Source organism: Mesocricetus auratus, unplaced genomic scaffold (genome assembly GCF_017639785.1).
Source record: "Mesocricetus auratus isolate SY011 unplaced genomic scaffold, BCM_Maur_2.0 Super-Scaffold_100676, whole genome shotgun sequence".
In the NCBI taxonomy this organism is placed as follows: domain Eukaryota; kingdom Metazoa; phylum Chordata; class Mammalia; order Rodentia; family Cricetidae; genus Mesocricetus; species Mesocricetus auratus.
The window spans coordinates 148,448,441-148,474,870 of NW_024429266.1; the positions used below are offsets into that span (position 1 = coordinate 148,448,441).

Here is a 26,430-nt window from a genome sequence, read left to right on the forward strand (position 1 = left end):
AAAAGAGACTTTGATCTCATGGAGTATAGAAAGGTAAGGGCTCTTACCCTAAATTTAAAGGCACATTCTTGAAGATGTGTTCTTCTAATCCTCCACGTTTCTCAGAGGTATTCAATTCTCTGAAATGCCTCAGTGCCAAGCTGTTTAGAGTAACGCTGAGGCAAAGAGAGGCCCCAGCAAAAGCTCTGTGAGAATCTGAAGGGACAGCTTCAATAAGGCTCTTAAGCTGTTAGGCTGGGCATAAGATCAGCAGCTTGGACTCTCAGAAAACTGAAGTGTTGACCAGCAGTAAGTAGTTTGGATCTGAAGTGTCACCCACAAGCTCCTGTTCTGAATGCATTTCCCCCAGCTAGCAGGGCCTTTAGGAGGAAGAGCCTAGCTGACAGAAGTAGATCCCTAGGGGTAAGCCTTTTAACAGATAGAGCCTGGGCCCTGGCTTCAGCCACTCTGCTTCCTGGTTGATTTACTGTGATGTAATGCTTGCTACCAATCCTTCCCCTCTGGATAGATGAAAATACCCTGAAACAGGAAACCAAAATAAATCTTTTCTCCCTTAAGTTGTTTCTGTCAGATACTGTGGGCATATCAACATAAGGGTGACTACAAATGGCAACCAGTCTCAAGCTTGCATCCTTGGGGCTTTGCCTGAGCTTGTGAATGCTCGCACTCTGCTAGTGTGTGTGAATGCTAGTCAGCTCTCTCCCTCACTAAGCTCCTTTAACTTGCTGCCTTCCACCTGCCCTTCCCATGGCTATTTGCCCTTGCTTGGACCTATTCTTCTTCCTTCATGCTCTGCCCTCATCGTCCACTTTCTTTTATGCTTTCTCTTTGCAAAGATGAGAGAAATGGTGGTTTTCTTGAGCTCCTAAAATTAGAAATCCCAAGTGCCTCCTACATAGTCTTCCCCAGTCTTTTTGTCCGTACTCTGCCCCCTTCCTTCTCTCTTAGCAGCCTGAAGTGTCCGTGCTCATTAACCGCATGCTACACATCAGCATGGTTACTGAGTGTGGTCTCAGAAGTCAGCAAGCCTGGTGCTAAATCCTGCCCTGTCATCTAGACCCCAGGAAAATTGAGTGTTTGACTGGCTTGTCTTTTTTTTAATCTGTTAAGGGGGACAGCAAAGCTTACTAAGGATTACATGATCACTGTAAGTAAAAGTGCATGGGGTATCGATTTCTGGCATGTGGTACTGACATTGACAGTAACGTCAGTCCTGCCTCAGTACTTTATTCCTCTGCCTAGTTTTACCTCTTAATTCATTACCTGTTCCAAAGCCACACATATCTCCCCAAAAGTGACAGCACTGTTGTTTAATACCCCTGTCCCACATTTCCAGCCTAGCACTGCTCCAGAAGAGACTGGATTGATTTTGTTTTCCTATAGCTGTATCCCTGAACCTAGAAGAGTACTTGACATATTGTAGGAACTCAAACATGTTTCTTTCATAAGTGAATGGGAGTAATATATTTGTCAGGGAACTTACAGTTTATTTTGACATATATTCCCTTACTTACTTCATTGTAACAGTGATGGAAATGTTATCAGTCCCTCTTTGCAGAGAAGAAACAAGCCAAAAGAGACTTGAGGATTTAACTAAGGTCAAACATCAGAAATACTCTTGAAGTCTTCCACTCTGGGTCCATTGTCATTGTTGAGTGCTTTGGTGGCGGTGATGATGGAGAGTAGCCAGGTTTTCACAGGACACTCTGAGAAGATATGGAAAATACAGGGGTGCCAACAAGCAGTTTCACCTTCAGAGTTTCTGACCCTCCCCTCAGGTGGGCAAAGTAGGTAGTTGTCTAGTGTTGTTCATTTCAGGCCAATAATGTACCTCATCTTACTCTGCTTTGTCTGATTAATTCCTCACTCCCCAGTGGGTTTTTTGATGTTGTAATTACTGTGGCATTTATTACGAATGAACTGTTTTAGTTTTCTAGACAGATGAACATTCCATGTTACAAGTATAGAATCTGACTTGGAAAGGGAGAGGACGCATAAACTGGGAGAAGCATGATTTCACATAGGTCCTGTAGGGTACATGAGGCTGGGAGGAAAATCATCTCTACCTAATGCAGATCAAGTGATTTCGCAGATTTTTAAGAGTGCTTGCTGAAGTACAGCACTGGTGTAGGATCTGTGAGGGATTCATAGGCTAATACACTACCCTGGCCCAAAGGATTTGCACTGTACTGGGGAAGGCAATCATAAATATGTCAGTAGTCAGCTACAGATCTGGAGGAGAACTCTGAATCATCAGCCAGATCAAACACTGGCAAACTTTGCCAGCAGAAGGGTAGATAGGAATGTTTTAGACATGATAGTCATATAGTCTCATTGAATTGCTTGGCTCTGCCACTGGAGAAAAGGTAGCTATATTATGTTGGCCAGATTTCATTGCTGAGAAAAGTACCTGAGAAAAACAAAAGGAAGAAAAAATATTTTTGTTTGTAGTTAGGAGTTTTCAGTCCAGGGTCACCTGATTCATTGTTTTGAGCTGAGGTGAAGCAGAATATCATGATGGGGACCCTACATAGGACGTAGAAGGAAACAAGAAGGGACTGGGGACCAGAGAACCTATAAGGTTGCATAACTAGTAATTTACTTCCTAAAAACCCATTCAGCTGTGAACTCATGTGTGTATCAGTTCATTAAAGAAATCAACACTTTCATGCTTGGATGTACTAGCTGCAGGCCAAGATTTTAACACAGGAACCTTTTGATGGGCATTTTGTAAACAAACTGCAACATGTGCACTACAGAATAAGTAACCTGTGGTCATGACTAGGTTTGGCCTTAAGGCCTTTCCAACTCCCTCCTGTGGGTAATAGATTGTACATATGTTTTAGGGTAGTTGTGGAAGGTTTTGCCAGCAAAGTTTTCGTGAATTGCCGACACTTGGCTAATGGAAAGGGAGCAATGGAGTAAAGGGACAGATTAGACAGTATAAAGAAAGCGTAGGCAAGTGTGAGCAAAAACATCCGGCTGGGAAGGATGGCTGACTTCTTGTCTAGATTCCCGTTCTAGGGGCATTTCTGAATATAAAGGGTTAAGAAAGTCTGCCCCTGAGCCCAATCCCATGTCCCCACAACCCCTACCACAGCTCAGAGCTGGAGGTGGACATGGTGATCTTGAGTGATCTGCTTCTGACTTTCCTGCCCTGGCAGCAAATGGAGTTGCCTGTATTTTGTTAGAGTTACATGGCTTAGGTTCACTCCAAGCTCTATTACTATTAGGTATGTTATAGTATTGACTAAATTACTGTGAGCCTCACTTTCTCCAGCTGTAAGACAGGAATCACAATTTTGCAGAGTAAAGTAATACTGGCAGTAGCTACTGCTTATCAAATGGTGTCTGTTATTTCTGAGTGTTGCTTTGTTGGTATTATTATTTTGGATTCTTAAAGTGAGTTTATGCTTAGTATAGCTTGATAGTTTCTCTTTGTGTAAATAGATTAAATTGGTGACCTTTATAAAAAGATAAGGTAGTAAAAATACTTTCTGCCCTAGCTTTAATTTCAGGGGAACATATCTACCCCAGTCATTCATAATTCTTAATTCTGTGATGAAGAATTCTTCATCATAAGAACCTATTTACTTAGGTTCATGGCCATCTCTGCCGCCTTTCCATAACTCTAGGTGAGCAGTACAGGCGGAGTGTCGTTAGCACTGCTGTTCTGATCCTCTCTAGCAGAACCACAGACTTAAAATATTCCTTACACACGAAGGTCAAAGGACACCACCTAAAAACAACATTAAAACTCTTCACAGTAGCACCAAATATGAAGTTCAATAAGAAACAATAATCTGTAGTCAGTTTGCAGCAAAGATTTCAAATAATTAGAATTAGAAAATATAGGCTAAAAATACACTTAATTCAGTTTTTAGAAGAATTAAGAGAAAAATTTAGATATAACAATAGAAACAAGAGGATTCCTACTCATTCAGATATTTGTAAAGAACCAGTAGGGCTTGAGTGTTTAACTCCTGTCTTGACTGGAACATGAATGGTCCTTGAATGTAGCATGCCCAACCAGATTATTAAATGTGTCTTTTTTTAAATTCTATTCAATAGTTTCTGTACTAAAATTGTAGTATAATTGGGCAAAGAAGATTCTAGCTGTGACTGAGAGGTGGTTGTCTTTGAGGAGCTTATAGTCTATTTGCCTTGTTTTCCCAAGGTGGTCAGTCTGTGGGGATGAAGAAAAGGACCATAGAGTCTACAGTTTTAAGGGCGTACCAAGGGTTTTAGGCTTTGGCTGCTATTTTATTGCCATGTATAACCAGGTCTGTCTTCCCCCATTCTAATCCACTCATTTCCATACAACAAGAGCTAATCAGTGTATCATGACAATGTTGTGCTCAGTGTTTCTTTTAATCCCAGTACTCGGGAGGCAGAGGCAGGCAGACCTCGGTGAGTTTGAGGCCTGGTTTACAGAGAGATTTCCAGGGCAACTAAGGTTGTCATACAGAGCAACCCTGACTCAAAAACCAAAATCAGAAATAATAAGTAAAAATTTGAATTAAAATTTTTTATTTTATATGTATAGTCTGTATATCTGTTCACCATGTGCATGCTTGGTGTCTACTAAGGCCAGAAGAAGGTATTAGATCCCCTGAAACTGGGTTTACATATGGTTGTGAGTCACCATGTGGGTGCTGGGATTGGAACCTGGGTTCTCTGCAACAGTAGTGAGTTCTGTTAACCGCAGAGCCATTTCTTCAGCCTGTGCCCATTGTTTTGGAGTTCTTTTCATGGGCATAAGTGCTTCTCTAGGTCTTAGTTCTTATGTTTTTGATCATGAGCCTAGCTTTTAACGGCTGAGCCATCTCTCCAGCCCTAGATCTTGGTTCTTATATCCTCTACTAAGTTAAAACTCTAAACTTAGTACCCAAAGATTTCCTTTGTTTAAAAGTTCAAACAAACAACCCAAACCCTCAGTTCGTTTATCACCAGGCATTTTATCACTTTGAGAAGTAACTAATATGAAAAACATCAGTTCTGAAGATCTCAACCTAATATAGTAAAGACATCATTATACCCACTTAAAAGTGAAGCAATTGACAGCATGGAAAATGAAACACTGAAGGGAAATGGGGAAATGGTATTTTTCTGAGTTGGGTCCTTGGGGAGGCTTCCAAAAGGAGGTAGCCTTTGTACTGGGATTTGAAGGGCAAATGATTATTTGGTAGTTGGATAAGAGTCTAGGATCATGGAGAGCATGCTAAATTGAAAGTATAGCAAGAGTTTGAAAGCATGATCACTGTTACTATGGAGGTGAGAAATGTGACTGGCTGTAGCTGGCTAGGCATGGAAATGGGGCCCTGGCTTTCCAACAGTGTAGTTCCCACTATTTTGCTCTCTGCCTACATTTTACCATGTTCCTCTGTGTTTCTTTTTGCTTTTGTTGGGGTGAATCCTCTTAAGATACATGGTGAGGAATACTTCTCTGTGCACACTAATATGATTGTGAAAGTGAAACCTTTTGTTATGTGACTGAAACTAGCCTTTTTCCATTACTAAGTGGCATCTTGGATTGGGTGGTTTGGGGATGTTTTTCAGGTTGAAAATATCCTCTTGCATGACCGAGGCCACTATGTCTTGTGTGACTTTGGAAGTGCCACCAACAAATTCCAGAACCCACAGGCCGAGGGAGTCAATGCAGTAGAAGATGAGATTAAGAAGTAAGCCTTTTCTCCTTTCCTGGAGTTTTGTCCTTTATCAGATGAGCACATTCTCTTTCAGCTTATGGGTGAAGCAGTGAGAAGAACATGGTGCTGGCTGGTTACCCTTTTCCCAAAGTGACTGTTCACTGTGGCATTGTTTGTTTGATTGTATGTGGAAGCTGGCAGAAGAATCTTAGAACTTTCTCAATGCTCCTGTGGTCACTGTATTCACGTATTTTAATTTATAGTGCCACACATCCATAAAAATGTGAGTGGTAGCTGGAGAGGGTGGAGAAGTTGTGATATATCCCTATAATCCCAGCAACTCAGGAGCTAAGGCAAGAGAATTTAAGTTCAAGGCTGACCTAGGCTACATATCAAGACCTTGTCTCAAAAACCCAAAGGGAAACTAGAGGCTAAATGGTGGTACATACTTGTTGAAGTACCATGATATTTCCAAGGGATGTCACAGGATGGCATCATGACTAAGACAGGTGTGTGGTTTTTACTGAACTGTAAAGTGCTACTTCCTTTTTCATGAGGTACTCAACCACTAGAGAATGGTTGAGTACCTCGTGGTAAAGAGAGCTACCGAAACCTCTGCAGTTACTGAATCAGGGACTTGACAGGAAGTCTCTTTAGATTTTTGACTCCTATAGGAACCTCGTGCCTATAATGTTAGGTTTCCTAGGCATAATACACTTACTATGGCTTCTAGTAAATCAGCTGTCCATCATGAACTTGTAGACGGCGAGCTTCTGTCCCCTTTGTGTATCACTCAGATAACCATGCCTCAGGCAAGACTGCTTCCAAGGCCCTGATAAAGCACCCAAAGAAATCTCCCTGGGGCCAGATACCAGAGCAGCTTAGTTGAGTGTTTAGTAATGTCAAGATATTCACTTGGGACAAGTGCTTACACTACTGTTTCTTGAGCCAAAGACAACACTGTAGTTTTAGCCTCAAAGAACCCATGTTTATGGAGCTGGAAGGATGGCCAATGTATAAAATGCTTGCCATGCAAGCATGAGGGCTAAAGTTCAGATCCTTAGCACTCATAGAAAAGCCTGATGGGAACCATGGCCTGTCTGTAACCTCAGCACTTGGGAGGTGGAGACAGGGATTCTCTGGAACAAGCTGGATAGCTAGCTTCATCACACTAGCAAGTGTCAAGACATGAATTGGAAAGCAATGGAGGAAGACATTCAGTATCAGCTTCTGTTCCCCACTCACATGAACATGCACACTGCATACATTACCCTCCCCAGAGAGAACACATGAAACCCTACCCCAGGCAGGGCTCACTTTCAGGATATGCTGCTTACATTGCATCTCTAAGTCTCATGTTAAGGGCTTACTATTTTAAAAACTAATTTCAAAACATTAGACTATGATGATTTATAGGGGAATTTTTTCATGTGAAGACCCCCCAAAAGGGGTGCTTTTAGGACTTTATTTAGTTCCTTTATGTCTTGAGTACCTTAATACCCAAAGTCCTAGGAGTGAGAGGATGTAATAATATCATTGTACCAAGGAGAGTCTTTCATTTTATTTGTACTAATATTTAATTTGCTTTTCTGCAGATTGCTACCAGAGAATTGGATTCTAGTAATGTGAAAAAAGTTGCTTCTCCTTGATTTTAATTATAACACTGATATTTTTAACAAACCATGGATCTCTTGATTATAGATACACAACGCTGTCCTATCGAGCCCCAGAAATGGTCAACTTGTACAGTGGCAAAATCATCACTACAAAGGCAGACATTTGGGTATGTGTCAACTAAGTCATCCCACACGCCAGATGTCAGCAGGCCTTGGCTGATTCCTGAGCACACCGTGTTGCCCACTGTTGATAATAATCTTTTTATTTTATTTTATTGGGTTTTTTTTTGTGTGTGTTTGCCTGCATGTGTGTCTGTGTACCATGTGTGTGCAGTGTCTGTCCTCAGAAGACAGTGTTGAATCTACTAAAACTGGGGTTACAGATAGTTGTGAGCTGCCATGTGGGTGCTGGGTATTGAATTTTGGTCCTCTGGAAGAGCAGCCAGTGCTCTTAACCACTGAGCCATCTCTCCAGCACTCTTGATGTGAGGGGAAGGCATAGCCTCTTGGAATATGGGGTTAAAAAAAACAAACAAACAAATAACAATAACAACAAAAAACAAACCTGCTTTGCATGTTGTTCCAGTGCTTTTCATTTGTATGGTATACTTCTAAATAATAAACCAGGTGAAACAATCTTTATTTCTCATAGATAAAATGTAACTCAGATGCTAGGTTGTCACCCTGGGTTCTAAATTCAAGTGTTACATAGGTAATAATATTATGTGGGGTTTGTTTCTGCTTGGAAACATGGCTGGTATTGACTTCTCTAAGCAGATCACTGGCTTTACAGTAAATAAATCACTAGTTGCAATCTGATTTCTTATTTTTTAGGCTCTTGGATGTTTGTTGTATAAATTATGCTACTTCACTTTGCCATTTGGGGAGAGCCAGGTGGCAATTTGTGATGGAAGCTTCACAATTCCCGATAATTCCCGATATTCTCAAGACATGCACTGCCTTATTAGTAAGTATTTCAAGTTTCCATTTTCATATTTTTATTTCTAATCACTAAGAATAGATTGGAGGATAAGTGATTAAATTCCAGAAATAAGATTGAGTGCAATGGTAAAGAAATCATTTGATACTTTGGGAATGGTGATAGCATGGCAGTGTTCACTTAGAAAAGTTGGTCTTTTTGCTGGGAAACAGCTCTGCTTCATGGTTGAGCCAGCCACACAAATGGGGATGGTAGTTGTGCTCCGAGCAGCATGATGCTGCTGTGTTCTGCAGTCTGCATAAGAGCTCCGAATCCAGCTGACTCACATCAAGGGATAAGAAATTCATCTTTGTAAAGCAACTCAAGTGAGCATGATTGCGCTACTAGAATGAATGTGCAATTAAGGCATATAATTCCATGGAGCCAGGTTTTTCCTCTTATTTAGATTATCACTAGGTTTTTACAGCAAGAATCTACATTGAGTGTTTTGTTTAAAATTCTGAAGATTTTCCTTCCTTTGTGTTATTATAGCCAGCATATGTACTAACATCCACTAACCAGATGGCAGAAAAGTAAACTTTGTACCAGAACCTGTACAAAATGCTAAAGAAACAGATTTATTAAAAACTCATCTTTAAAAATGCTAGACAAGACATTTAGCAACCAAGTTTTAAAAGGCATCATAGACCATAAATCCTGAGCTACCCAGTTTGAGAGAAAGAGAAGTGAGGTGGTGTTTGACCTGTGTTGAGGCCTACCTCTTCCTCACCTATTCTCAAAAGCTGTAGGTTTGGTGGACTTCTGTCTGTCTAATCAAACTATTTAATTTGAGACAGCATGTCACTATGTAGGTTTAGTTGTCCTTGAACTTACTATGTAGACCAGGATGGCCTCACACTCACAGAGATCTGCCTGCCTCTGCCTCCCAAGTGCTGGGATCAAGGGTGTGCTCTACTAAGCCTGGCAAAACCTGTAGATTTTTAAGGGTCATTGTCCATATTACCCACCGAAGAAACAAAATGATTTTCAAGTTCCACAACTGCTGTTCCCATTGTTCCACTTCTCAATGAGCAGGAGGATAGGGTGTTTATAGGATAGGAATGTGGACCTCGAGGACTATCAGATTGTTTATAATCAAAGCAGTGTGTCCTAGGACTGCAGGTATGGAAAGAAATGGGACAGAAGAGCTGGTCTTGGTGTTACTCATAGCTCTTTTCTTTTTCTTTCCTACTTTTCCTTTCTAACATCTGTAACAGTGCATTCATGTTGGAAAAACAGTTCTTTATGAGTGACTATAGCACTTTTCTGGATTGTATTTAGTGGGCAAGCTCATTGAAGGAAGATGGTGTTTCTTTCCAGCCAGGTCCTGTAGCTGTTTAGTCCCAAATAAACATACTGAGGCTTATATTAGTTTGACTGATGGGTCAGGCTTCTTGTTGGCTAGCTCTCTGTTAATTATTAACCCTTTTCTAATAAACTACAGATTGCCATGAGGCTGTAGCTTTCCCATAATGTTCCTGCATGTTACTCCTTTGGTGGCTACATGGAGTCTCTCTGGCGACTCTGTCTCTGTTCCTTTTCCCAACATTCCTAGTCTGGTAGCCCCACCTATATTTGCTGTCTGACTACTGGCCAATCAGCATTTATTCACCAACCAATAAGAGAACCATATATTCACAGCATACAGAAGGATATCCCCCATCATTTGAAGATTCTAAATTAAAGGCCTCAAATTCAGTCTCTTGTTACCTCCCCAACTCCTTTCCTCAGACTGTCCTTTCTTTACTTTGTTTTGTTGGCATTGCCATCCATGCCTGGATAGATAGCATATGATTTTCTCTGGGTCTGAAAGAGCAGAGAAAGGGAAGAAGCTGACCTATGCTGCATTGGTTCTCTTCAATCACTTGTCTTTTTTTTATATTTATTTATTTGTTTGTTTAGATATTGTGTATGAGTGCTCTACATGTATACTGCAGGCCAGAAGAAGGCACCAGATCTCATTACAGATGGTTGTGAGCCACCATGTGGTTGCTGGGAATTGAACTCAGGTCCTCTAGAAGAGCAGCCAGTGCTCCTTAACCACTGAGCCATCTCTCCAGTCCCTCAATCACTTGTCTTGATTCTCTTTATTGTCATTGATTCTCTTCAATTACTTGTCTTGATTCTCTTTATTGTCATCAAAGTATGCACAGACTCTGGTGGATCATGGCCTGATACACTGTCCCCAGCTTCTCCACTCTCTCTTCATTCTTCCAGTATATTTCTACCATAGATTATTCCTAGGAAATGTCACTTTCTCATGTCCCATTGAGTAAACTTGAGTGGCTTGCCAGTGGTCCCACAATTAGCCTCTGATTCTTAGTATGGTGTTTAGGGTACTTTGTATTCTGTTTTTGTCCTGCCCAGGCAGCCATCTTGACATATTGCCTTTGGGCTCCTGTTTCTACGTAGCAGTGTTCATTTTCTGACCTCTATCTAAGCTTGCCTTTGTTGGCGTTTGTCCTCTTGCCTGACTGCCTTTTTCTTTGCCCACCCATGACTAACTTTTGTCCTGTCTCTTTGGCCAGGCCATTTGAGGCTCAGCCTCACAGATGTTTTCTGAACTTCCTTCCCAGTTCATTTGTTCCTCAAGCAGTAAATTGTCTTGATTCTTGCATGTATTTACACATGTGCTTGCATCTTCTCAAAGATTTCTCCTGAGGAATTTTCCAGTGTCAGAGACACTTAAAGGATCTGTAAATAGACAGGCAGTCTATAGAGCTGAGTATGTTAGCTTCTTAATTTTCCTCCAACTAAAAACTAGCTCATTTCTCCAGCAAGAGTAGTAAATACATTCATGAGTTTGTTTTTTTAGACCTGGAAACAGAACCTAGGGGATTGTCTTCCACCAAACTCTGAGTTCAGCATGTCTGAAGGCACAGGATATGAACCTCAAGTAACTTTGCTACAGCTCAAGGAGTTTTCTTGTTTTTGTTGCTAGGAAAAGGGTTAATTGAACTGTCTGGCTTTTATGAGAATTGATACTTAAAACACAACTCAACTTCGATAGTAGAAAAGTCTTAGTTATCTAGCTGATACAACAACTGTTAAGATATTATGGAATAAGTTTTTGTATGTCTGCCTTAGGGTATATGTTGGAACCAGACCCTGACAAAAGGCCAGATATTTACCAGGTTTCTTACTTCTCGTTTAAACTGCTCAAGAAAGAATGCCCAGTTCCAAATGTACAGGTATGTGACTGGTGCTTTTTTAAATGGTGCTTTTATAATTTTTAAAGATGTTTTTATTTGTTCTTTGATAATTTCATACATATATACAATCTATTTTGATCATATATATCCCGATTCCTCCCTCTAATTCCTCTACGACATTCTCTAGCCTACCCCTTCCCAAATTGTCATTTCCCTTTCTTTCTTTTTTGTTTTTAAATAACTTACTGAATCCTATTAGTTCTGTCTGTATGCCCAAAGATGTGGGGCTATCCACCTGAGCTCTGGCTACCTACTGTCGTTACATCTCCAACAACAAATAACCCTCCCTCAACATGCATCAACTGCTCAACTCCTCAGCAAGATGTGGGGCTTCATGATTCTCTAGAATTTTGATTAACTAGATCTTGGGTAGGTCTTGTGCATGTAACCACAGCTGCCATGAGTTCATTAAAATGGTGCTATTTAAAGGAAATAAACATCAACTAGTTGTTATTTTTGAGTCACTGTGGGTTTTAATTTCTGGATTCAAAGAATATTTATGTCCCTTGCTTTACCAACTACAGAACATTCAAGTAAAGTAGTTACTATAAATCCCATGGAATTTAATTATGTGAGTGAGACAACTGCACTGAACATTAACAACCTCCTCCTCTAATGCCTAGGAATTGAGCTATGAGTAGAGTGACCAAGTTCCAACTTGCACAGCTCACTGAGAGACTCATGTCTGTTGTGATTCCCTAGAGAGATCAGTTGCCTTGTTTCCTGAGACAAGACTCTATTCACCCTGCTACTCTGTCTCTCTTCTTGGGCATTTTCCTTCCTTGATACATCTCATGCATTTCTCTAGCCTCCCTTCCCTCAGGGAGATGAGGTCCTAGAAGTCATAGTAGAAGACCCCAGACTAGTTGTTCCTTGTTTAGAGTTTTTATTTTTATTTTATGTTTTAAAATAGGATCCTACTGTGTAGCCCAGGCTGACCTTGATTTCATGATCCTCCTACCTCAACCTCCCAGGTCCTGGGATTACTGTCATAGGTCATCATACCTGACCTCATGCTGCTTATTATTTATGAAGAAATTCATATGTTTTATTCTTTAAACTTTTTAGAACTCTCCCATTCCTGCAAAACTTCCTGAACCAGTGAAAGCCAGTGAGGCAGCTGTAAAGAAGACCCAGCCAAAGGCCAGGTGAGAAACACCCTCAAGAGCTTGCACTGTCCTTGGTGCCAGCCTCAGTGGAGGTGCCTGCTGCTGGAATCCTGTTTCTGTGACTAGAAGCACTCCGTACCAGGAAAGCAAACTCTGTCTCCCTATGCAAAAACTGTTCTTTGGAACGCCAGAGGGATATAATAAAATGTTGAGATCTACATTTCAAAGGACTCAGCAACCTCACAGATGAATCTATTAGTAGATACAGGGGCTTTCTAGGTTGAGGCAATGCCAGACTTTAAGGGTTGTTGGTAGAAAATTTACCTAACCTGTTTCTGAGCTGGTGGTTAGCCATGTTTATACCCTAGTCTGACACATTCCTTTCTTTTCTGGCTCCAGCCATATTAGGAAAGTGTGGTTGAAATGAAAGTCCATGAACAACAAAAGATCCTTCTAGGTCCTAGCTAATCACATAGGAGTCACCTAGGGTCTTCAAGAACAGATAGCAAGAAAGGATTAAACAAGTAAAGGAAGGTACCCAAGTTAGAGGAGACAGGGGGCAAACCAGAAAAAACCTAGGAGGGTAACTGGGAGGTGTAAATCTCACTTCAGAGAGGAAGGGGAGGAGAAGGTAGATATGACCCAGACTACTGTACCACTTCCGGAAGGATGGCGGAAGTTCTTATCCTAGAGCTGGCAGCAGAGGAGTCCCTTCCTACTAGACTCCCTGCACTTGGGAATTGGGGCCTGAGAGTCTATGGGAAGGAAGGCTTCAAGACATACCGGGCTGGACTTTTACATTAGTTTTCACACCTGTCACAGCTCAGGGTCTGCTAGACACATTTTACATGGATTCCAAATGAAAAATTCTATGGGTGACCAGAAGGTTCTTTGCCCCTCCTTTTCCTACCATGGCAAGGGAATGCTAGTAATAGACTGTAAACAAAGACTCTGGATAACTATGTGTATTTTTAAAATATTTATTTGGTTATTTATTAAGTGTAAATGTGATTTATGTGCTCATGAAGGTAAGTGCGCTGCCCCCTCCCCCAGGTGAGAAGAGAATAGTGGATCTGCTGGAGCTTGAGTTACACGAGTTGTGAGCCACCCAACATGAGTGCTGAGAACTTAACTTTCAGCACCTCCGCAAAAGCAGTATGTGTTTTTATCCATTGAACCACAACCAAAACAACTATAGAAGAAAGTATTTTATTCAGGCTTAATGGTACCAGAAGGATAAGAGTTCGTCATGATGGGGTGGCATGGCAGCAAGCAGGAGGCATGGTGGTTGGAGCCAGATGCTGGGATCTCACATCATTTACTGCAAGCATGAGCAACTGTAAGGAAGGCAAGGCCTTAGGCTCTCAAAGTCCACCCCAGTGACATACTTCCTCTGCAAATAGCATCACCAGCTGGGGATCAAGTGTTCAAATGTCTGAGATTGTGGGAACATCTATTCAGACCACCAAAGGTAGTCGGGTTGTTCTGCTCCATGAAGCTCCTGGGTCCCAGGTTTCTTCATGATTTTAACATTCCTACCTTATGACATAACCATGATCTCATGGATTAATGTGGCAGCACCCATATTCAAAGCAGCAATATCAAGAAGTAGTCAAAGAGACGATTATTCCTTAAGGTTTCTAGAAAATGCCAGATTGTCACCTGTCTACAGATAGTCACCTGTAGCCAGTTCTGTATATAATCAGGTTGCAGAAGAGGCTGTGCTATGTGATCTTGACCTTGGTAACTCTGTGTCCAACTGAAAATGTATTATTGTGGAAAACAAAAGAGTGTGCATATTTGAGAAATGGTGTTCCTGTCACCCCAATTTTAAACTCTTTTTTATTTTGGACTGCTTATTTCTTCCATTTGTCCTGTTGGTAAGTTCATCTGCATACTTTTCACTGTAGAGAGCTCCCTACCTTTTAAAAAGATTTATTTTTGTTTATGTGTGTGTGTGGGGGGGTGGTATGTCCATAGGTATAATACGTCCTTTGAGTACAAAGGTCAGAAGAGGTTATCAGATCCCCTGGAGCTGGAGTTATGGGCTATTGTCTGTTCTCTGTGTAGAGGCTGGCCACTGAACTCAGGTTGGGTGGAAGAGTAGCAAGCACTCATAACTCCTTCTCTCCAGCCCCTAGAGAGCCCATTATAACAGCTAGTTTTAACCAAATTTAAGTTCTCTTTGCAAAACCACTGCCCCACTATTACTCAGAGTGTATTTTGGAAATCCTGGGTTTGGTAAAAGAGTCTCAAGATGGAATCAGCTTGAGGGACACTGTTTTCTATATAGGAATCTCAACAGTCAGCCGGGCTTTGGTGGTGCATACCTTTAATCCCAGCATTTGGGAAGCAGAGGTAGGCAGATCTTTGTGAGTTCAAGGCCAGCCTGGTCTATGAAGTGAGTTCCAGGACAGCCAGAGCTGTTAAAGAAACCCTTCCTCGAAAAACAAACAAATAAATAGAGTAAAATCAATCTCGGCACATTGACATGCTTAAGAAATCTGTTCGCAGTCTTTGGTCAGTGTGTTTACAACTTATTTGTCCACCAAATACTTTTTTATCTTTTTGTGTATGTGGGTGTGGTGTTTTTCTTTCTTTGTTTGTTTTTATTTTTGTTTTTTCTTACACAGAGTTTATCTGTGTAGTCCTGGCTGTCCTGGAACTGGCTCTGTAGACCAGGCTGACCCCAAACTTAGAGGCCTACCTGCCTCTTCCTCCAGAGTTCTGGTATAAAATACATGTGCCATTACCATCCAGCTTTTTGGGGTGGGGGGAAACATTTAGTCACATTTTTACTTTTTCTTTTAAGTGTAAAAGAATTATTGCTAAGGAAAAAAAGTTTGTTTATTTCCCCCTAATTTCTTCAATGAACTCACTTGTCATTCAACAGTATATTCGGGGACTGGGGAGGTAGCTCAATTATTATTTTTTTATTGGAAGTTCATACAGTGTGTTCTGGTCACTGTGTCCTTCACTCATTTCCCAGATCCTCTCCACCTCCCTGCTCATCCAACTCCACACCTTCTTTCTCTCTCTCTTTAGAAAAAACCTCAGCAAATGAGAGAGAGAGAGAGAGAGAGAGAGAGAGAGAGAGAGAGAGAGAGAGAGAGAGCGTAAGAGAAGCGACAGCAGTGGTGGCACGTGGCTTCAATCCCATCACTCAGTAGGCAGAGGTAGGCAGATCTCTAAGAGTTCGAGGCCAGCTAAGGCTACACAGAGAAACCTGATCTCAAAAAACAAACAAAAAAAAACACCAAACAACAAAAAAATAAAAAACAAACAAATAAATGAATAATAAGAAGGAGAAAGCACAAGAAACACATATATACACAGATATACAAAAAGCAAAACCCATTAAAAACACAAAATTGAAAACCATAATTAATTATACAAGCAAAAAGCCAGTAAGATTTTTAAAAATATGTCAAGCCGGGCGACGGTGGCGCTCGCCTTTAATCCCAGCACTCGGGAGGCAGAGGCAGGCGGATCTCTGTGAGTTCAAGGCCAGGCTGGACCGACAGCCTCCAAAATAATACAGAGAAACCCTGTCTCATAAAAAAAAAACCATAAATAAATACATAAAAATAAAAATATGCCAAACAAAGCAATATGAGACAAAAAAAATCTTGAAAAGCACCAATGAGTACATTTTTTTGGTTATCTTCTTGGCCTTGGTGCCTACCTTTAAGTGTAGTTTTTATACCTGGTATTTTTCCTTTGCAAGTAGTTGTCAGTTGGAGATAGCTTCTTAGTTAGGGATGGGAAAATCATGTCTACTTCCTCATCTACCTTGAACTTGTGCAGACCCTGTGTATGCTGCCATAGATAAGTTCATGTTTGTTGAAGATGTTTCATTGGTGCCCTCCATCCCCTTACAATCTTTATGCCTCCTCTTCCGCCTGTCTCTGAGTCCTGAGGGGAGAGATTTGATGAAGACATTTCCTTTAGGACTGATGTTTCAAAGCCTTTCACTCTGTGCAGTGTCCAGTTGTGGGTCTCTTAGTTCCCATCTGCTGCAACAAGAGGAAGCTTCTCTCATGATGTCTGAGCAAGACACTGATTTCTAAATAAAGCATAAAATATCACCAGTAGACATTTTGTTGCTGTGTACCCCTAGACCCAAGGCCTATCTAGTCTCAAGGTTTTGGCCACCTGTCAGCCATGGATTCTGTCTCATGGAGTGAACCTTAAATCCAATCAAATAGCAGTTGTTTATTCCCACAATGTTTGCGCCTCCGTTGTACCAGTGTATTATGCGGGCAGGTCCCGGTTGTAAATTACAGGGTTTGTTGCTGGATTGGTGGTCATGAGCTCTCTTAGTTTGTGCTTGTCTTCAGATATCCTTAATTGAGGATGGGGAGATGGCCCATCCTCAATTAAGGCAGTACTTGGCAGGACCCATGTAAAAGCTGGATGTGTCTCTAATCATAGCACCGTCCTGCTCCCAGGAGATGGGAGGCAGACATAGGAGAAGTGCTGCAGGAAGCTGACAGACTGGCTAGCCTGGTCTATGTAGTTCTGTGCATGTGGGAGACTGTGCCAAACTAGGTAGAAGGTGAGAACCAAAACTTGAAGTTGTTGGCGTCCGACCTCCACATGTGCATCATGGCACATACACACCTCCCCTCATGTCCTTGAATCTTCATCAGGTTTAAAGATTGCTTTGCTGGGTATGGTAATTTTGGTTGGGTGTTATGTATTTTCAGAGTTTGAAATGTATCATTCTGTGCTTTCTGGCTTTAAGGTTGCTGATAAGAGATAAGCTGTTAGGTTGATGTGTTTGCCTTTATAGGTGAGTTAGCATTTGGGGAAGTGTTGATTAAGCAAATCTGAATGGTTTGAAGGAATGCTGAGGGTAAAACATCATGTGTTCTGCCTATCTGCCATGTTTTCCCACATTTTTAACAGCAATGTCGTTTTCCCCTTTCTAGACTGACAGATCCCATTCCCACCACAGAGACTTCAATCGCTCCACGCCAGAGACCTAAGGCTGGGCAGACTCAGCCAAACCCAGGAATCCTTCCCATTCAGCCAGCCCTGACTCCTCGTAAGAGGGCCACTGTCCAGCCCCTACCTCAGGCCGCAGGTCGGTGACTGCTTGCAGCTTGTTTCAATGCTTTTTTTTTTTTTTAAGATTTGTTTGTTACGTATACAGCGTTCTGCCTGCATGCCTGTAGGCCAGAAGAGGGCGCCAGATCTCACTACAGTGGTGCTGAGCCACCATGTGGTTGCTGGGAATTGAACTCAGGACCTCTGGAAGAGCAGCCAGTGCTCTTAACCTCTGAGCCATCTCTCCAGCCCGTTTCAGTGCTTCTTGATGGTAATGTTGCAGGCACAGCCTGGGCTGAGTTGCTGATGAATGTGTATGGCAAGTGACTGCACAAGGAAGAACTTCTTTCTGTACTCAGGTGGATCTATCTCCAAGACTTCTGAAGCCTGCTGTCTGCATCTACCCAATCCTATTTCTTTACTTTATATATTTCTCCCTCCTTTAAAGGAACAAGGCTTACTTCTTTTTGATAACTATAGAAGAATAGCATCTCATTAATGCTACATTTATTAGAGTATTTATCATTCTCTGTCCTTGTCTTCTGTTATATGAGAGGAGTGAGCTTTGTTTAAACAGGAATTGATACAAAATAATAAGTCATAGACCACAACTATTACAGCCTTTACCAGGAACAAGTTTTGATAAATTTGATGGCCATCTATATACAGCCAGACATTCAGATGCTAGTTGTGAAAGCTATTCCTAAAATACCAAAGAATGCTTTTGCTGTGGCTATGCAAGCTGGTACAAAGACTATGTTAAGTGAATGGTTAACTGTGTGTGTATAAGAGTGACTAAGGGTGCTGACTACAGGACTAGTTGGCTAAATGGGATGATGGATAAGGGAAACCCCTCTGAAGGAGGCACGTGGTTTAGCAAGAAATGGAAGTCTGTTCCAAATGGAACATCACAAATGGCAAAATGGTAAGGAGTGGACAAAGCTTGGGACAGTCTGCCTGCTTCTACCATTTCTCAAGTGGCAAATCAGAAAGCCATTTTTGTCTAGTAGAGTTTTGAACCCTTACATGGACTTTATTTTCATTGCAGGACCCAGCAATCAGCCTGGCCTTCTAGCCAGTGTTCCCCAATCTAAAGCCCAACCTGCACCCAGTCAACCTCTTCAACAATCTCAGCCCAAGCAGCCGCAAGCTCCACCCACCCCACAGCAAACACCTTCTACCCAGCCCCAAGGTCTGCCTCCCCAGGCCCAGGCCACTCCCCAGCACCAGCAGCAGCTCCTCCTCAAGCAGCAGCAGCAGCAGCAACAGCAGCAGCAGCCACAGCAGCAGCAGACAGCACCACAGCAGCCAGCAGGCACCTTTTACCAGCAGCAGCAGCAGGCACAGACACAGCCGGTGAGGAGGTCTATAGGACCCTTGCTTTGCAGAGTGGAATTGTTACTATTGAAAGGCCTGCTAGGGCAGGTGTCTGTTTTAGAAAGTGCTAGGATGGCCAAGAGCCACCGACCAGTGCATCATCACTTCTCATAGACGTGGAAACCGAAGCATCAAGGTGCAGATTAATAACTCTCAGGACTTTCAGTTCTGTCCTCAAACTTTGGAGAGTTTACCCCAACTTAGTACACTCAATGAAGGAGCTACTTTCTAAGGAGATACAGTGGGAAAAATAACGATGTCCTATTAGCACACAATATTCATTAGTGTTAAGCCTTTTAGATATTCTTGGTTGAACCAGGAATGTGTTATTTTTATGTATTTTTTCATTACAGTATTTTTAACTTTGAACACCTTTATTTTATGATTGATTTCTTTTTTAAAAATGTGGATGTGTGTATGTGGATAAGTGTATGCACATGTATATATTTGAGTGTATACACTTGTGAACATTCAGAGTTAGAGTTACGGGCATTTGTGGAACACCTAACTTGTTATGTGGATGCTGGAATCTGAAACCCAGCAAGTGCTTTTAACCTCTGAGCGAACCCTCTGACCACAGGGAGAGGTTTATGTATCTTTTACATCTTCTTTTATCTCTTTTGACATGTATTTTTTGAAGGAACGAGACTATTTGTTCTTTGAAGTTTTATGTATTTTGAACTTGACTTTGTTACCCTTTGGTGACATTTGGTATATTCCACCATCTACTATGTAAACTGTTAGTTTTTAAAAATAAATTAAATGCCAGGTGTCGGTGGCGCACACCTTTAATACCAGCACTCGGGAGGCAGAGGCAGGCGGATCTCTGTGAGTTTGAGGCCAGCCTGGTCTACAGAGTGAGTTCCAGGATAGGCTCCAAAACAATACAGAGAAACCCTGTCTACAAAAAACAAAAACAAACAAGATATATATATATATATATATATATATATATATGTGTGTGTGTGTGTGTGTATATATATACTATATATATATATAAAACACATTTCATTAATTTGTGTGTGTGTGTGTCTGTCTGTGTGACCTTGTGTACTATGGTATGCATGTGAAGGTCAAAGGGCAACTTTCAGGAGTCTGTTCTGTCTACCACTGGGTTTTAGGGATAGAGTTCAGGTTGCCAGATGTGGGAACAAATGCAGTTAGTTGCTAAGCTCTCTCAGCAGACCTAAATGGGGGATTTCTAGAGATATGCTCAGTATCAGGTCAGTTCTTTGTTCTTCCTGTTGCATTCCATTGGGTGGCCAGTGCTGTCTCCTGACCATCAGTGTGCTTAGGTGTTGCCTGTTTCAATTTTTCTCTTTGGCTTATTAACCATTGTTGATATTTCCCAAATCCTTAAACCTACTTTGGATAACAAAATGATGCTCTCCTAATTGGGTCCTGGATCTCAAACTCAGGTTATCAGGCTTCTTGGCAGCAGGTGCCTTTGCCCAGTAAACCATCTTACCAGCTTCTAAGAGTTGGTTTTTATCATCTATGTAGTTACCCTGAGGTCCATTTTGTACAGAAAAGGGCAAGAAAAATGTAAGGCTCTTTGTTCACCAGTGTTCATTCAGAGACAACAGTGTTTGGCTTTGTATCATTGTAAGTTCATGGGTTTGCATATGTCACCATTTTTAAACATGCTCAGAGTGTTTGAGTCCCTTCTGATTGACTTTTAGATCCTTTGGATGTGACTCCCAGTGGTCAATGATTTTTTTTTTTTTTTTTTGCCAGAGTAATGATTGTCCCAGGATCATTCATTCTGCTTTCAACTTTGAGTCATCCATTTCTCTCAAGTTTTTAATGAGAATGATACTTAGAAATCCCAGTTGGGTGTGTCTTGGTTATTGCTGTAAACAGGCCGTTATACTCTTACGTGTTGTTTTTGCTCACCTTTTACATTAGTAGACTCGTGGAATCCAGGACTATCCCAATTAACTCAGTAATGGTTTTGGGGATGTTCCAAGACTTCACTTTTATTTTGAGCTTTGTTGAGTACCTAGCATGTAGTTCGAAGCAGTGTTGGTTAGAGAGATATAAAAGAAGTGCCAGAAAGATGGGTAGGGGGTGCATTTTTAGCCCCAGATATTTGGAAAGCTGAGGTAGCAGGATGGCTTGAATCCACAAGTCTTTGGAACAAGCCTTGGCAATGTAGTGAGACTCCACATACAACACATAGAGGAGGAGAATCACTAGTGATAGGGTATTTGAGATTGCAGAATTTCATAAAGGGAGTCACTGGTTAACATTTCAGTTCTTTCAGCAACATCACTGAGGCATTCTATTCATGCAGGGAAGCATTTCTTCTGTTCACTCCAGGCCTCAGAGTGAGCTTCCCTAGAACTGTTCCTGGGAAGCAGTCTGGTACAGTGGGAAGGGCCTGGCAGTACAGTTGTTGCTGGTATGATTCTAATGCTTGGGTCCTGTCCTGAACTACTTAGCCCAGCTACCAGGCTTTTGCTGGGCCCTCCCTTTGGGTTCAGCGTTGTCTTTATAGTTATTGAGACATTAGTCTTTTGTGAATGTGGCTCTGTGATAGGTTCATTTGTTGCCACTCTCCTGTGCAGTTTCAGGCAGGACATCCAACAGCCCAGCAACCAGTTCCTGCTCAGTTCCCTGTGGTGTCCCAGGGAGGCTCTCAGCAGCAGCTGATACAGAACTTCTACCAGCAGCAGCAGCAACAGCAGCTGATGACTCAGCAGGCTGCCCTGCAGCAGAAGACTGCTGTGGTAGTACCACAGCCTCAGGCACAGTCAGCCACTGCCGCACAGCCAGCTGCTGCCCAGGAACCTGCGGTAAGAACCGGGGGTGAGGGGTGGGGTGGTTGGCTCAGGACTGAATAGAGTGCAGTGAGACTGGGAAAGGGAAGGGGAGAGGTAACAGAAGCCCAAGGGGTATGAGTTAGGGTAACGATGCTCCCCTACCCTAGTTGCTAGAATATTTCACTTTTTCTTGACAGATCCAAGTGTACGGTATTCTGTAGAAAGTAGAGATCGAAAGAATATGTCTAGACTATTTACAAAGAACCTTATTTTTCACACTGAAGTTATGCTGGTGGAAAAAGTGATTCTATGTCTTGGTCAGTGCTACTACTGAACAACCAGGGACTTGGAAGCTGAGCTGGTCCCTGTTCCTTTTTCAGGGCCAAGCTGAGAGTTGTACATTTGGCTCTGCAGGCAGCAGGAAGAGAGAGCCATTGAACCTGGCTTGGGCTTTTGAAACCTCAAAGCCACAGTAACACAATTCCTCCAACAAGGTTGCACCTACTCTAACAAGGTCAGCCTCAGCCTTCTCATAGTCCTGGATGAGTCAGCACTGAGCTCTGTGCCCTGGGTGATGGACACGAGGTGGAAGCCAACTGAAGTCTGTGTTGGCATATAAAAAAATGCCCGTGAGGTAGTGTTTACACATCTTCCTGCTCTTGCAGAGGACTCAGCTTCTGTTCCCAGCACCCATGTTGGGCAACTAGCAGCTATATGAAACTTAAGCTCTAAAAGGATCCCATGCCTCTGGTCTCCTCAGGCACCTGAGGAGGCGCGCACGCACACACGCACACAATTAAAATACTTTTAAAAACCTCTCTGACAAAAATGGACACTAGACTCCACCCTTTTATTTCTTCTATGGTGTACCTCTCCTTGGTGCCCCTTTTTAATTTTTTTAATTTAATGTATTTATTTTGAGACTGGGTCTCACTGTGTAGTCTATTCTGGCTTGGAGCTTGTTGTGTAGACCAGTCTGGTCTTGAATCCTTAGAGATCTATCTGTCTCCACTTCCCAAGCACAGATTAATGTCACTCACCAAGATCTCTTGACTCTTTGCCCCTTTGGCGGAGGAGACTCTGTGATGCAGAAGGGTCCCAGCCATAGTCAGGTTCTATGGACAAGTGATGAAATGACCTTTGTTGACCTATTAGCCCTAGTGGACTAAATAAAGATCCTCTTCTCTCTCGGAAATGAAGGTTCTTGTATTTGTTGTGTAAGGTCTGTTTCCACTTGTTTTCTTTGATTCTCAATGTTCTTAAACTTGCCCTGTGGAATTGCTATCAAAGCAGCTGATGGATGGAGATACTATGTATTACAGATTGAGAGTTCCTTGTCCATAGTGCTTGGGACCGAAAAGTACCTGAGAGTTTGGCATACTTATATACAAGGAGAGATCTTGGAGGTGAAATCCAGATCAATAGAAAAAATTAAATTATTTCATAGGCACTTGCACAGTGAAATAATTGTATATGGTATTTTGCCTTTGTGCTGTGACCTGCTACATGGAGTAAGTTGTAGAAGTTTCCAATGTGGCATCATGTCAGGGCTCAAAAGTGTTGGTTTTTGGAGTCTTAAGGATTTCAGGTTTTCAGATTAGAGATGATCAACTCTTGCTGTGGCTCAGTGTACATTGCTCACCTGTCAGAGGAAGAATCCTCCCACTGGAGGTGTCTGTTAGGTGTGCTGCATTTGCAGGATATGTAAGAAAAGAGACAGTGTTCTCTCAATAGGGGGGATGCTTCTTCAGAATCCATCAAAACTGTAAAATACCCTTTCCAATGAGATAAGCCAGTCCACAGTGACCTGTGTGGATACTGGCATTCAGATGTAGCTCTCTGCTCCCAAAGGAAGATGCAGTGCCAATGCTCTGACCTTCACAGAGCTCTCTGCTTCCTGGTGGGCTGTCATCCTTCCTGGCTTAGTTTGGTTGCCAGTAGAACCTTAATAGTTGTACTGTCATTCATCTTGTTGGTGTGGTGGTTGGCATACAGACACAGGTAGTTAGTGTGCCTCAAAAAAATTCCAACTCCTAAGGACAACATGAGGACACTCTTCTTTGCTGTAAGCATCCTGACCCACTGAGCTTTATGCCCTGTTTTCTTAAATTCTTGATGTCTGTCTTCAGAGACACAACATAGGAGCTGAGCTTCAGTATGGAGAGGTAGCTCTCAGTTGAGGGAAGGGATTGGAAGGAAGGGATAGTTAAGTCCCTGAGGTACTCAGTATCTAGACTTTTTATTTCCAGATTAGCAAAACTAAGGAAAGGGCTTAGGTGACATTCTGAATGCTTTTAAAATTGTTTTGCTTGATACTGACTTGTGCTAAGGACCACCTACATGGTCATAACTACATTCCCACTTGTTTATTGTTCTGTGGACTACTTCTCAAGAGTCCTTCTATTAGCATAATTATAATTAAGACTTTTCTTCTGTCTCACTGTATTTTCTACTGATCTTCAGTGCCATTTCTCAAGGAAGATTTGAGCAAGTAAATCCTATTAAGCCAATGATGCACTTTTGCTGTGGGGTTGAAACGGAAAAGTTCCCATCAGTGAAATGAAGGCCTTTAACAACATTAAACAAGAACTACCATGTTTTTCAGTCACCCTGGGATTGTCTGATTCACTCTACTTAGTGTAGGTGGAGTCCACAACTCTCAGCAGAAACTGTCGTGCTCCAAAGCATCTTGGCTGAAGTATGTCTTCTCTTCTAGGTGTAATAGAATGTAGAATCTATTGCCTGTCCTGTGGAAGCATTCCTGATGAGGTGCTGTTTGTCCTCAGATCTTCTAGGTCTTCAGGCTGAATATGGCTTCTACAGTCCTAGACTGGTAGCTCCATTACATCTGGTTCACTTGTGTATTGAAGCTAATGGAAACTGAGTGTGTATAAGAACCAGGCAGTTCCTTGGCGATGTTAGTTTCTGATGCAGCTCAGATGGTTGATGCCTTGGTTTTCTTCCTAGTGCTGTTGATAATCATAGCCATTCAAATCTTTTATGAACAAATGAGGTGTTATTATACTTGGTTGTTGATTTGTTTTTCTTTTCTGTTTCCTCCTCTTCTGTTTTGTTTGTTCATAATGAAGGTTTGCACTCCTGTCTCCCTAGCAGATTCAAGCTCCAGCAAGACAACAGCCAAAGGTTCAGACAACTCCACCTCCAACCATCCAGGGTCAGAAAGTTGGATCTCTCACTCCTCCATCATCCCCCAAAACCCAACGTGCTGGGCACAGGAGGATTCTCAGCGATGTAACACACAGTGCAGTCTTTGGGGTTCCTGCCAGCAAATCAACCCAGCTGCTCCAGGCTGCTGCAGCTGAGGCCAGTCTTAATAAATCTAAGTATGTTTGCTCTTACCACGTGGGCAAGGTCTGCTCTGGGTTGCTGCTGTATGATCTTTGCATACGTTTGTGGAGGTGTGGAAGTATGTTTGTGCCAGTGCATGTCTATATTTAATAAGAGACCACGAACGTGCCCACAGTGTGGGCACGGTACAGATCCTGTCTTTTCAGTTTCCATTCTCCCTTCTGTTCTGTGCTCTGTAGTGTTTTCTAAACCCTTTGACCAAGTACCCCTGTACTGACAGCGACTCATTGGACCTGCAACACTTGGAGGTGGCTACTTCAGCAAGTGTTGTCTATTCAGGTGACTTGGCTCATCTTTGGAGCTGCTGCTTCCCCCTCTCATAGAGGATGTGCTTTGACTCCTTAGCTCCATGTCAGACTTTGTTGTTTCCTCTCATGCAGTATTTTGTCTAGGACTTTTTTTAAAAGCATACTTCACATAGTTTAGCATGAAGTGTTAGTGTGTCTGGCCAACCTGGCTTGTGAATTCCAAAGACAGATGCTTAGCTAACCTTCATGAATCTGGTAGGGTTTCTGGTTCTGTACTTCACATAAAGTCAGTCTTGGTGACCATTGTTAAGTCAGTGTCATTTTAGATCCGTAGCTTCCTTGAAGCCATGCCCTCTAAAGTTAAACATGTTTAATCCAAGAGAGACGTGAGGAACAGTAGGTGATCTCGGCATACAAAGTTAGTTAGTGGTGACTGTTAATTTTTCTTTGTGATAGAGTGACTCCACCACTGAACAACATTCTGAACATGTGATGATAGTTTAGTAATATACACTCTAGATCCTAAAGGTCAGCACCACCTGAGATAGGCCTGGGAATCAGCCCTAGCAAGGGTTGCTTGTGCTACATCCATGGACTTCAGGATAGGTTGCTGAGGATCCTAACCTGAGGGCCTTGCAAGAGACAGGCAAACTGCAGGATTTCATGAGAGCTCAAGTGAAGGAAACAGTATTTGTAAAGACTAGACTTTTCAGTTTCTATGGGACGTCCTTTAGAAAACACTGTGGAAAATGATGGTTTGATTGAGAAAGGAATTGGTGCTATAAGTAAGAGAAAATTGTTTGGACCCTTCTGCATTTTTATAGTTTCTTGTCCCTCACCCTTGGGGGAAACTTTCCCAGGTCTGCAACCACCACTCCCTCAGGCTCTCCACGGACCTCACAGCAGAATGTCTCCAGTGCTTCAGAAGGTTCAACATGGAACCCTTTTGATGATGACAACTTCTCCAAACTCACAGCTGAAGAGTTGCTGAACAAGGACTTTGCCAAGCTTGGGGAAGGTGAGCAAGCTGAGTCTTTTCTGTCCTTGGCTACAAG

General features: G+C 42.1%; 1 protein-coding gene across 15 annotated transcripts in view; it reads left to right on the plus strand.

The window, feature by feature from the left end:
• Positions 1-26,430, plus strand: part of Aak1 (AP2 associated kinase 1) — a 153,075-nt gene that overhangs the window by 90,243 nt on the left and 36,402 nt on the right. For 8 of the 15 annotated variants that reach the window (XM_040737918.1, XM_040737917.1, XM_040737920.1 and 5 more), the window contains exons 6-15: positions 5,560-5,681; positions 7,350-7,431; positions 8,099-8,231; positions 11,331-11,434; positions 12,524-12,603; positions 17,499-17,653; positions 18,665-18,972; positions 21,564-21,791; positions 24,870-25,102; positions 26,200-26,393. In XM_040737918.1, the coding sequence (XP_040593852.1) occupies positions 5,560-5,681; positions 7,350-7,431; positions 8,099-8,231; positions 11,331-11,434; positions 12,524-12,603; positions 17,499-17,653; positions 18,665-18,972; positions 21,564-21,791; positions 24,870-25,102; positions 26,200-26,393 (1,639 nt within the window). The remainder of the gene's footprint in view (positions 1-5,559; positions 5,682-7,349; positions 7,432-8,098; positions 8,232-11,330; positions 11,435-12,523; positions 12,604-17,498; positions 17,654-18,664; positions 18,973-21,563; positions 21,792-24,869; positions 25,103-26,199; positions 26,394-26,430) is intronic. The other 7 variants (XM_013114153.3, XM_021227760.2, XM_005071112.4 and 4 more) reach the window with 3 other exon arrangements.